Source organism: Lacerta agilis, chromosome 5 (assembly GCF_009819535.1).
Source record: "Lacerta agilis isolate rLacAgi1 chromosome 5, rLacAgi1.pri, whole genome shotgun sequence".
NCBI lineage: Eukaryota > Metazoa > Chordata > Lepidosauria > Squamata > Lacertidae > Lacerta > Lacerta agilis.
Window position 1 is genome coordinate 3,693,381 of NC_046316.1, and position 11,858 is coordinate 3,705,238.

Consider the following 11,858-nt stretch of genomic DNA (forward strand, 5'->3'; position numbering starts at 1 on the left):
GTGGGGGGAGCTGTTTAAGAGCCAATGATGAGCAAACTGTTCCTCCATGACACCAGCACAACAACCCAAAGCGCATTCAGCCTCGTTTTATCAAATTAAGCAACCTCAGCTCCCTGTTCTTTTATATTCCCAAGAAGCTGGGCATATGATAGGATTAGTTCTCCCCAAGGATTATAGCTGGTGGCTCTTATAAATAAGCTGTTTTGATCAAGTTCACCAGTTCATCAAGCAGAAAATCAGCAACAGAAAGGAACTGAAGAGTTCCCATTCAACCTGGAAAATCCCCATGTTTCCAACAGAACATCTTTGTCTACCTGTGATGCAAAGGAACACATATCTACATTGCAACGGCTTAAAAGTCTTCCCAAGCAAAAAGGAAGGAGGAGAAATAAATCATTACAGGACCACAGAACTCACTGCCAAAAAAGATGGTCACTCCGAGGTCAGGGAGAAAGGACAAAAGCTGATTCCACCCCTGCTTCAGTTTGCAGAAGGCCAACTGCAATGCATTACTTGCAAGAACTTGGGTAATTGTTAAGAATCTGAAGGATGGGCACAGTTTGGGGAACACAAGTGACTGTGCAGGAAGGCTAGGCAGAAGATGATAAAATACAAAAAAAAACCAAAAAACCACACATGCTCCACCCTTCTCCTGTTTATGTGCATTTCCCCCCAGCAAGCTGCAACCAGCTAGGCCTGGCAATTTAGGGAATAATGGCCTGGGTTGCACATATGAGAAGCCACGGCTGAAAGATCCATTCCATTGTCACGGGTGGGAAACTTGGACCAAGTTTTTTGGTATTCACACATGTGTAACAATGTAAATATACATAAAAACTAACAACCCAAATTTAAACTATGTTCTTAATAAGATACTGAACATTTTACTAATTTTTTATTATTTTTATGGATGTTTTTGACAATTTTATTACCATAAATGTTAAAGTATTGTCACGGGTGGGACAAAAAAAAGGACATGGAGCTTGAGATAAGTTTGATTTACGGAAAAACTCTGTGAGTTGGGAGGTGAATCAATGATAAACTCAGCATATCTGTTTAAATGAATGTTTATTGGTTACAACTATGCAATCAGAAATTAAGTTTAAGAAATTTAACGATACAAAATTAAGGAAAAAATGCTGTCACGGGTGGGACAACCATCAGAAAACTTTTAACTTGAACACTTCTGTGAAGACTACGTGGGTGGACTTTTGAAAAGAAGGCCCATAAAACTAAACTTATTTTGTCTTTAGCTTTAAAAAAAAATGGTTAGACTGCACGTTTGGAATCTTCCTCACCAAAGTCCAGCGCTCATCTAGCATTCTCATCAGGCTCGTTTTTCATGGAATGGCCCCAAAGTATAATTTATCTGAATGTCTGAACCCATCCAAAAGGCTAACCATGGCTTGCTTTCTGGCAGCAAAGCACAATGTTCAGCCATGGTTTGCTGTTGGCTTATGAGCCATGACTTGTTTTCTAACAATGCCTTGGCATTGTGTCCAAATCCAACAGCCTTGCTGAGCCACGGTTTGGCCACCACAGATGCTCACCAGGTTACAGCAGCTGGAAAACAAAGCAATGGCATTGCACCATGGGTTTTGCTATGCTATGCTAGTTACCTGGGAAGGCACAGCTTTACAGCTAAGACCAAGAAAAGACCAGCGAAACACAGACTCCCCTAGTTAGTAAACCGGGTTATTTAATTTTTGGCACTCTTTCCTCAAGATCCCCAAATGTCTGAATGGCATTAGTAGGAATTTAATGGACTTATGTAGGAAATAAGTCTCACTGAGCCTGGGATAAAATAAGAGAGCTATACACACACACACACACACACACACACACACACACACACAACTCCTGTTACTTTCTTACACTTTCCAAGTTCCTTTCTTGGCAGGACAGTTTCTGAGCAAATTATCACTGCAGTACATTCTCCAAATGCAGCAGAGCAGTTTGAAAATTATTTCAGGCAAAACAGCAACGGTCTGCCCAGTTAAGCTTAGACGTTATTTCCAGACAAAGTGAACAGACGATGAAGTTGAGGGTTTAGCAAAAGGGTGAAAGTTGTATCCCAACAGAACAGCCAGGAAGAAGTACAGTACACACAACCAGTCTATTCAGAAACACATGAGCAGAAGCAAGCCTTGACTTCACAGCATCCCAATCCCCCTTTCCCTGCACTTGAAAAACTCCCTATACTTACAGGTGAAACTTGAAAAATTAGAATATCGTGGAAAGGTTCGTTTCTTTCAGTAATTCAACTTAAAAGGTGAAACTAATATGAGATAGACTCATATGACATGCAAAGCGAGATATGTCAAGCCTTTGTTTGTTATAATTATGATGATTATGGCGTATAGCTGATGAGAATCCCAACGTAACAATTTCAACTTTGGGGTTTTCATCAACTGTGAGCCATAACCATCACAATTATAACAAGCAAAGGCTTGACATATCTCGCTTTGCATGTCATGAGTCTATCTCATATATTAAACTCCAGCAGCTAATGAAAACAATTGCTTATATAAATGGACTTTTCCACAATATTCTAATTTTTCGAGTTTCACTTGTATGTGGAGCAAACCATCATTTGATGGGTGCAGTCCTAAACACACTTCCTGGGAAGAAGCCTCACTGAACACAATGTGACTTAATTATGAGCAAACATGCATTACTTAATGGCTTCCTCCAATTCTACTGAATTGGGTTTTTAAGCGATGTGAGACATAGGATAGCTCCCAGGTTCAGTCTCTTGCAGAATATTTACTGATTCTCCACTATTCTACTATAACAAGGGGAAACCACAGAACGACTGCCTAAACCAGCTTCTGAAAGTTTCTCTCTAAGCTTCTGAAAGTCTCTTTCTATGCTTTGGGTTTCGTAGTTTAAGTCTTCAAATTGTAACTTGTAAAAGGCAGGTGTTTACCCCAAAGGTCTCCTAACTGTGTGCCCACATTTGAACCACACCTTTCTAATCCCAATCCCAATCTTGCATTAAGACAGAGGACAATGGAATTTCAAAATGCATTTGAAGTACTGTATTAGCCTTCTCCCACAACATACACACTTTAGTATAGTGGAAGTTTAACATATGGGGTGTGTGTGTGTTTTATAGCCAAGGAACTTCTGCGGAATTTTCCACTATGTGGCTAAAATAAAAAGAAAGAAGGGAGAAAATTATCTCAGTGAAACCACAGACAAAATGCTTCCTTTCTCATACACACACACACACACACACACACACACACACACACAAAATAAAGCACATCTTTGTGTCCAGTGGAAAGAAACTCTCAGTATACAGCTTAAACTACCCCTGCTAATTTTGTCATTAATGGTTGGGGATTGTTGTTGTTCAGTCGTGTCCGACTCTTCGTGACCCCATGGACCAGAGCACGCCAGGCATGCCTATCTTTCACTGCCTCCCGCAGTTGGGAATTACAATGGGTAATATCCTTGTAAGGTTATTCTAATTTATCCTCATAACAGCCAACGAGGTCAATATGGTAGAAATTTGGTGACTGGCCCAAGGTCACCATATACACTTCATAGCTAATCAAGGATTTGAATCAAGGTTTCCCGGTCCAAGTCTAGCATTCTATCTGCTACGCTTACGCAAAAGCTTGCAATGCCGAGAAGACCAAGGGATTTGCTAAGTCTGAAAATGGAAGATGCCTCAGTGCTGTATTTCAAACTAAATACTGTCCATGGTTATTGGTTTTCATTTGACCCCATAGTTCTCAATCTCAGGTATAGTGGTTAGTGCTGGACCAGGACGTGGGAGAGCAGGACACAACTCCCCACTCAGCCATGAAGTCCAATGGGTGACATCAGGCCAGACATTGTCTCCATCGGTCTATCCTATCTCACAGGCTGTTGTGAAGATAAAATGAAGGAGGAGGAGGAGGAGGTTGTTTTTGGATTTGATATCTCGCCTTCTCACTACCCGAAGGAGTCTCAAAGTGGATAACAATCTCCTTTTCCCTTCCTCCCCCACAACAAACCCTCTGTGAGGTGAGTGGGGCTAAGAGACTTCAGAGAAGTGTGACTAGCCCAAGGTCACCCAGCAGCTGCATGTGGAGGAGCGGAGACACGAACCCGGTTCCCCAGATTACAAGTCTACCGCTCTTAACCACTACACCACACACATAAGCTATGGGTGTCCCCTTGAGCTCCTTGGAAGAAAGGTGGGACAGAAATGTAGCAACAGCAACAGCATCCAAGCACAACAACGCTTGCAGTTGCTTTTGTTCACAAGCACCCGTTGCAAACCCTCCTCTTTTTGCCATCCCTTGTGTTCCCCCGCTTAACAACTTCAACAGCCTAAACCCAAATTAAGCCTCGTTGGTAAAGCTACTCCTATCAAAAGAAAATTGAAAAGCACAATGCCACTTACTAAGGCGGTCCACTTTGTTCCCAGCTAATTAAAGAAGAGGCATCAATTCAGCTGAGAAGATTCCTCTAGCCAAAAAGCTGCGCTCATAACACAACCTGGCAAAGCAACAGCCAGACTCAGCAGAACCCAGCGCACTTGGCGGTTGCCGAGTGCAGCAATAAATTCACAGGAAGCAGGATCCAGCATTATGGATTGTGCGTGCTCGGTTACAAGGCAAACTTTTACAACCCAAGAAGGACCTTCACATAAATAATACAACGTTCACCTGTTGTTCCATTCAGCTTTCAAATTAGACTGTTTCACACAAACCCTTACTCTACAAGCAAGAGGTCTGGCTGACACATTTAAGGTAGGCAACGTAAAGTGTGAAGCCGTGGGTCTCTCTGGAAGGGAAAGATCAGGGAAGATCTTCTATGAAGACAAGAAGGGGCGGGCAAAGGGTTCCACCGATACCAGGATGGTCGTGGCACAATAATTTTAAAAGCATGCGCATGGACACCACAGTAATACATGGGAGAACAGTTAGTGCAAGAGTGGGCAGCCCATAGATCGGGATCTCCTGGGAGATCTCTGGCTAACGCACAGTAAATAGGTAAAGATTTCTGGCTCCCAATTGTTTGACAATGGCAACAAGAAAATGAATCCCAAATGGAAATTAATCAACTGAAACAAAGACAAGACAAGGAACTGATTTGTGGGAAGAAGGACTGTGGACCCAGCTCCGTTCCTCTGATCAGCAGCTGCTCAAACACACACAGCTCTTTAATTCGGATTGTTTATCTTCCACACCTGGCTCTTATTGGCGGATCATAAGGTTCTTTCAAATAAAAGACAAAGTACCGGTAGATCCCGCAAGCCTGAGTCAGTGGGTCCCAAGAAACAAACATTAAAGAATCTTGTGTGTATCTGCTCTGGTCAATTTGCCACCTTCCCAATGAGGACCAGTAATTCCTCTGCAAACGTGTATGAGGCCCATTGCGTTCATACAGTCACTCACAAAGCAGAGGCAGCAAGATGCCCCTACCCTCCGCTGGCACCTTTCTATGGCCTAGGCCAGGGCACCAGAAAGAGGACAAAGGCCCAACTGACTCACCAGCATTGGCCTGTATGGGAAACTGAACAACAGATTAATGGCCAATAACCTTGAGCCATTGGACCATAAAGAAGACTGATCGCCAAAGAATTGATGCTTTTGAATTATGATGCTGGGGGAGACTCTTGAGAGTCCCATGGACTGCAAGAAGATCAAACTTATCCATCCTTAAAGAAATCAGCCCTGAGTGCTCACTGGAAGGACAGATCCTGAAGTTGAGGCTCCAGTACTTTGGCCAACTCATCAGAAGAGAAGACTCCCTAGAAAAGACCCTGATGTTGGGAAAGATGGAGGGCACAAGGAGAAGGGGACGACAGAGGATGAGATGGTTGGACAGTGTTCTCGAAGCGACTAACATGAGTTTGGCCAAACTGCGGGAGGCAGTAGAGGATAGGGGTGCCTGGCGTGCTCTGGTCCATGGGGTCACGAAGAGTTGGACACGACTGAACGACTGAACAACAACAACAACAACAACAACCTTGAGTGGGGTCATTCCATCACTGCTGGCAAGCACTGGATCAAGTTACGCCCCAGCTCCATGCACATCATTTTACAGCTTGGGAACAGATGATCTCGAGAAAACAGCTGCAAACCTTTGCATTTTTAAAATGTTAATAATGAAAGGAAATGTGGCAAGCTAGGAAGTCCGGCAGGAAAGGGAGGGGGGAGGGAAGCAACTTCCTTTGATCCACATTTGGAAGCTACGCGCTTGTATTTATCTTCTTGAAATTGAGAACTATCCTAACGAGGCAACGAAAACTACAGTTCTCAGCATGCTTACAATGGAGTAAGTCCTCCTGCACTCAGTGGGACTTAATTTCCAAGCGAACATGTTTAAGGTCCAGGCTCCATCCGGCTGCAATCCTAAACAAGTCCCTGGAAATTCTGCATAATTTTTCCAAGTAAATATCCTAATTCAGATGCCAACTTGGGCAGCATTTGGTGCAATGCCATGAAACTGGTTCCATGCTTAAAGTTCAACTGTTCTACTTGCAAAGGTCACGTGCTGGTGCCACGCTCCCCTGGCACACACTCCCTGGCACGCCAACACTGTAGGTATAGGCAAGGAAGTTCAGGAAACAGAGGAGTTTTCTTACAAGGCATTACATTTAAATAGGACCTAAGTGCTCCACTGTTAAGTTCATTTGAGATGAGTTGTTTTAATAGCCATTCACAAGAATGCTGGTAACATTTCCCCAATCTTTTACATCAAAGCCAAGAACATTTTTGATCAGCTTAGAAATCAAAACAGACACAACTGAAGGAAGTGACTGCTGGATTTCCTGCCACTTGACTGCAGCTTAGTCCTCATGTGTTCATGGCAACATTTTTTCTAAACCCTGCATAACGTTCACAACAACAAACTCAACTTATGACTTGGAAATTTATTAATAATTTGTTCCCTACCCATGGGGTTGCCTCAGCCACTCTGGGCAGCTTCCAACAAAGCAAGTTGCTCCTTCTAACTCAGGACGGTCTACCTGCTGACCAACAGGAGTCCTCCAGAGTTTCAGGCAGGAGTCTCTCCCAGTACACCAAGGACTGAACCTGCGACCTTCTGTCTGCAAGACACTTATCAGATCTGTTGGCCCAGTATGAATGGGGAATGTGCCCTAAAAGACACCCAATGCCCCCCCCCCCGGTGAACTGCTTTGAGAACAGATTTACTTGTGAAAAATGTTGCATATAAATAACCTGGAGCGGGAGAGAGGGAGAGAAAATACCACTAGCCTATACAATGGTGAATTAGCATTCAGTTTCTGGTGTGCAATGAACCACATTTCAAGACAGAGTAGAGCAATTTTTGTGGAGTTGGGTTTAGCTCAAGGGTGTCTTTTGGACAAGCAACTTTTCCACCCATGCTTAACCTCCCCTCCCCCCACCCACCCACCCCCCTCAGGTGGTAGTAAGATGCAAAGAGATTTATCTCGGGGATAGGAAATCTGTGGCCCTCAGGGATGTCCAAAGGTGAGAAGAGCTATAGTTGTGCAACGCCGCATCCTCCTCCAGCAAGGACTCCTTCGGACAAGCAGTTTGTTGAGCATCCATCCCCATTTGTTTGCACAAAGTCTGTGCAGAGGTTAAATCATATTTGCTGTTTATTGAGCACTTGTTCCAATTTGTTTCTGGGGTGGTTAAGAAATACATCCATTTAAATATGTCTCGGCTACAATGTGAAATTAGTCAAAGGACTCTGATTTACTTGTGTAAGGATTTCAAAGAATGGCTTGTTCAATACTGTACTTCCCTTGTCTCTAAAGAGAGGGTAAGAACCCTCCCCCCCTTTTATTTCAGGCCCTCACACCATATGTGTGTGAGTCTGCATACTTTGATAAGTATACTCTTATCATACTCTTGCATACATTGATAAGTTGTGTCTCTACACCAGGGGTCAGCAAACTTTTCCAGGCATGGGCCGGTCCACTATCCCTCAGACCTCGTGGGGGGCCAGACTATATTTTGAAAAAAAATATGAACGAATTCCTATGCCCCACAAATACCCCAGAGTTGCATTTTAAATAAAAGCACACATTCTACTCATGTAAAAACACCAGGCAGGCCCCACAAATAACCCAGAGATGCATTTTAAATAAAAGGACACATTCTACTCATGTAAAAACACGCTGATTCCTGGACCGTCCGCGGGCCACATTTAGAAGGCGATTGGGCACATCCGGCCCCCAGGCCTTAGTTTGGGGACCCCTGAACTACACTAATCATGACCTATATTTGATGCACCAAGTTGCCACATTCCTTTCCCTGAACGTGCTTCCATCTGTGCCTTTAGCAGTAACAATAAAAAAAACTAGTGGTGAAGTTTTTCACTGGACGGGGGACCACGTGTTGAGATTCGGGCATTGCAGGGGGTTGGACTAGATGACCCTAGGGGTCCCTCCCAACTCTGATTCTATGATACCATGGCAGGAAAAGCTTCCCCTGCCATTTCTGCCTGCAGTGCAGCTATCAAAGACATGGAAGCCCTACAAAGAAGAGTGGAGACCTGTCTGACTCCTCGCAAATCACCGATAGTATCATTTCTTGATCACCTTTACAACAAGCGTGTGTGGTAGAACGGCACCATTATTCCCAAACTGCAGAGAGGCTGGAGCTGAGGCAGGGAGATATAGGGCAGTGTTTTTCAACTACTGTTCTGCGGCACACTAGTGTGCCGCGAGATGTTGCCTGGTGTGCCGTGGGAAAAATTGAAAAATTACTTTATATATAGTCAATATAGGCACAGAGTTATTTTTTTTTAACATTTTCTAATGGTGGTGTGCCTCGTGATTTTTTTCATGAAACAAGTGTGCCTTTGCCTAAAAAAGGTTGAAAAACACTGATATAGGGGGTTTACAAACAGAGCTACCCGTTTGCAGCACAAGTGAGATCTGAGCTGCTCTTTCAAGTGTAGCCCGTTGCGCTAGCTGGCACGGTCATTTGGCACAAATCTACCCAGCGCATCACCACGCGGAAGCTGCCTCACTCCTCTTACAGGAGACAGGAGACAACTCCTGGGAAACTTTTCCTCCAGCCCCCTTCTCGTTTCATTGTCCTTGGCTACCTCCACGAGAAACCGAGCAGCGCCGCGAGGAAAGTTTCCAGACAACTGGAAATAATCAGAGGGCGGCGGGGCGGGCTGGGAGCTTTGCATTCCGAGCTGCGATCCTGTGCCCGCTTGCTGGAGGACAGGATTCCTTCTAGGGCAGCCACGAGCGAGGGCTACGCCAGTGTCCCCCCCCCCCTCCATCCCACACGGAAACCCGTCCTCCGGGCGCCCCCAGGAATGGGGCGGGCGTCTCCCTCGCGCCCAGAGCCCGGGCCCCCCGGCTCTGCCCTCTCCGCCGTGCGCCCTCCTCCTCTCCCCGGAGCCCCCGCTCACCCTCTCGGGCTTTCTTCTTCCTGGCCAGCGTCCCGCCGAGCTTGCCCAGGAAGGACTCGTCCTTCTTCATCCTGTGCGGCCGCAGGGTGGGCGAGCGCACCGGCGTCGAGGACATGGGCGCGCCGGAGAGGGAGGAGGCGTCGGCGTCGGTCGGCGGCGGCTTTCCTGTGCCCGTGCGCTCCTGGCGGCCGGGAAGCGCCCCGGTTGCTACCTGCTGCTGCGAAGGGGCGAGGGCTGCCGAGAGGCCCGCAGCGGCGCCGGCAGCCGGGAGACACGCAGCCCGCCCTCAGGCGCACCGGCGCGGAGAAGCGCAACGCGACGGGAGGCAGGGCGCGCGCGCGCAAGGGCGCATCCCCGCTCGCTCGCTCGGGACGGAGGGTCTGCCCCAGAGAGAGCCGCTTGCCGGCTGCAGCTCCGCGCAGCGCCCGCCGATGGCGTGGGAAGGCCGAGGGGGCGGGTCCGGGTGCAGGAGGGGGCGAACCGAAAGGAGCGGCTTGAAGGGCGAGGGGACGAGGCTTCTCTTTCGCGGGCACCTTCGGCTCAATAGCCTGGAGGAGCGAAGGCTTCCCTCCTCCGAGGGGAAACAAACGCCTTAACAAAGAATAACCGGGGGGGGGGGTAGTGCCTCTGAGCATGTGCCTTGCTCGCTTTCTTTAAAAACTGAACCCAGGTCGGTGGTTCTTCTGGGCATGTGCAGAGTGCCATTCTGCCATGAGAAGGGGGAAGGGAAAGAGTTCAGAGACTGAGCGAGCGCCGTGCAAAAGCAATGCTGGACTTCCCTTGCTTGCACACGTTTATCTTCTTCCGCAGTGGCAAAACTATTAAGGAGGCAAGCAGGATTTGGCCCATGAAAATAGGAACATCCTGTTCTTGTTGTCACCCCTTTCATCGGACTGGGATGCCCCAGGCACTCTGGGCGGCTTCCAACAAATATAAAAATGTAATAAAACATTTAAAAACTTCCCTATTCAGGGCTGCCTTCAGATGTCCTCTAGTCCAGTGCTTTTCAACCTTTTTTGGGCAAGGGCACACTTGTTTTATGAAAAAAATCACAAGGCACACCACCATTAGAAAATGTTAAAAAAATTAACTCTGTGCCTATATTGACTATATATAAAGTAATTCTCTTGAATAGGAATCAAATAAACACAATTTTTCCCACGGCACACCAGGCAACATCTCGCGGCACACTAGTGTGCCATGGAACAGTGGTTGAAAAACACTGCTCTAGTCACTTATCTGGGAGGGGGGGTGTGTGTGTGTATTGGAACACCTTCTAGTGAGGCCTCTACAAGTGTTCCCATCACCCTTTCCCCACACCTTTTGGTAATGGTATGACCCATGCAAGATATTATTTCATAATATGTAGCAGTGACACATTATGTGTGTGTGTGTGTGATTCTGTGGAGGTTTTTAAGCAGAGGTTGGATGGCCATCAGTCGTGGTTAGTGGTGGTCAGGGGGTTGGACTAGATGACCCTTGGGATCCCTTCTAGCTCTACGATCGCCATGAAGCTGCATGCTTATCCACGTAGTGTTTCTTGCCTTTGCCAAAGATGTAGATAAAGTGAACAGAACAAGGAAAATCTCTTCTCAGTTCTGAGGGCTTTCTAGCTCATCCGTTAGAATGCAACAAATGTAGTTATCCAAATTTCTTATGACAAGGAAGTGACTGGGATATCGCCAGTCTTATTGCTAGGAAAATGAGGCTCATTTCCAAGCTGGTAGGGGAAATGGGATTTAGAGTTTTGTGTGGAACGCAGTTGCATGTGTGTGCCATGGGCACCTATGGGACAGCACCTGTTACTTCACCAGTGGTGAGCAATGCATTTTTCTCCACCTACTCATGCCAGGTATATTGCTTGTGACTCTAATACCAGTGGTCATCTTGCAAAGAGGAAACCTGCGTATTGCCTTCCTTGCACTGCTTCCTTCCTGGTCAAGCTTTAGAAGATTCTCCTTCCCAATCGTCATCACCTCCCATCTCCATCACTGCTAGTACCATGTGTTAGCCGTTCTGGGCTGCCTGAATGGGACATTGGGACACACTGCCCGGGCCTCAGGATCATCTTAACAGAAAATAAATGCTGGTGGTGAATAGAAGAAAAGTCACAGTAAACTGAAATTAATAAACTGGAATTATACAATTATTGCTAAAATTAAAGAATGCACATACTGTGCGTCATTATTGGACAAATACAAATATCTGGTTAGCATCTGTGAGAACAGGATGCTGGACTAGATGGATCATTAGCCTGACCCAGCATGTTCTTACTATATAACTGGATATAATTAAAAGCTTAAGAGTGCATTTGCCATCGTATAAAGATGAGACACAATGCACTGAGGAGCTTTCCCTGCCTTTCGAGAATCAAAGGTGCTCCTGTAACTGAAAGCAGTGGACATCGGGAAGAGCAGCCCTGGCTGGGCCTAGTTGTTGCTTTTCTTTGCAAGTCACCCACATCGAAGAAAGTGTAGGGCTTGTGTCAA

At 46.2% G+C, this 11,858-nt stretch overlaps 1 protein-coding gene across 1 annotated transcript in view; it reads right to left on the bottom strand.

Moving 5' to 3' along the window:
• Positions 1-9,503, bottom strand: part of PARVB (parvin beta) — a 53,454-nt gene extending 43,951 nt beyond the window's left edge. The window contains exon 1 of the mRNA XM_033148304.1: positions 9,370-9,503. Coding sequence (XP_033004195.1) covers positions 9,370-9,484 — 115 coding nt within the window. The 5' untranslated portion in view covers positions 9,485-9,503. The remainder of the gene's footprint in view (positions 1-9,369) is intronic.
• Positions 9,504-11,858: the final 2,355 nt, after the last annotated feature.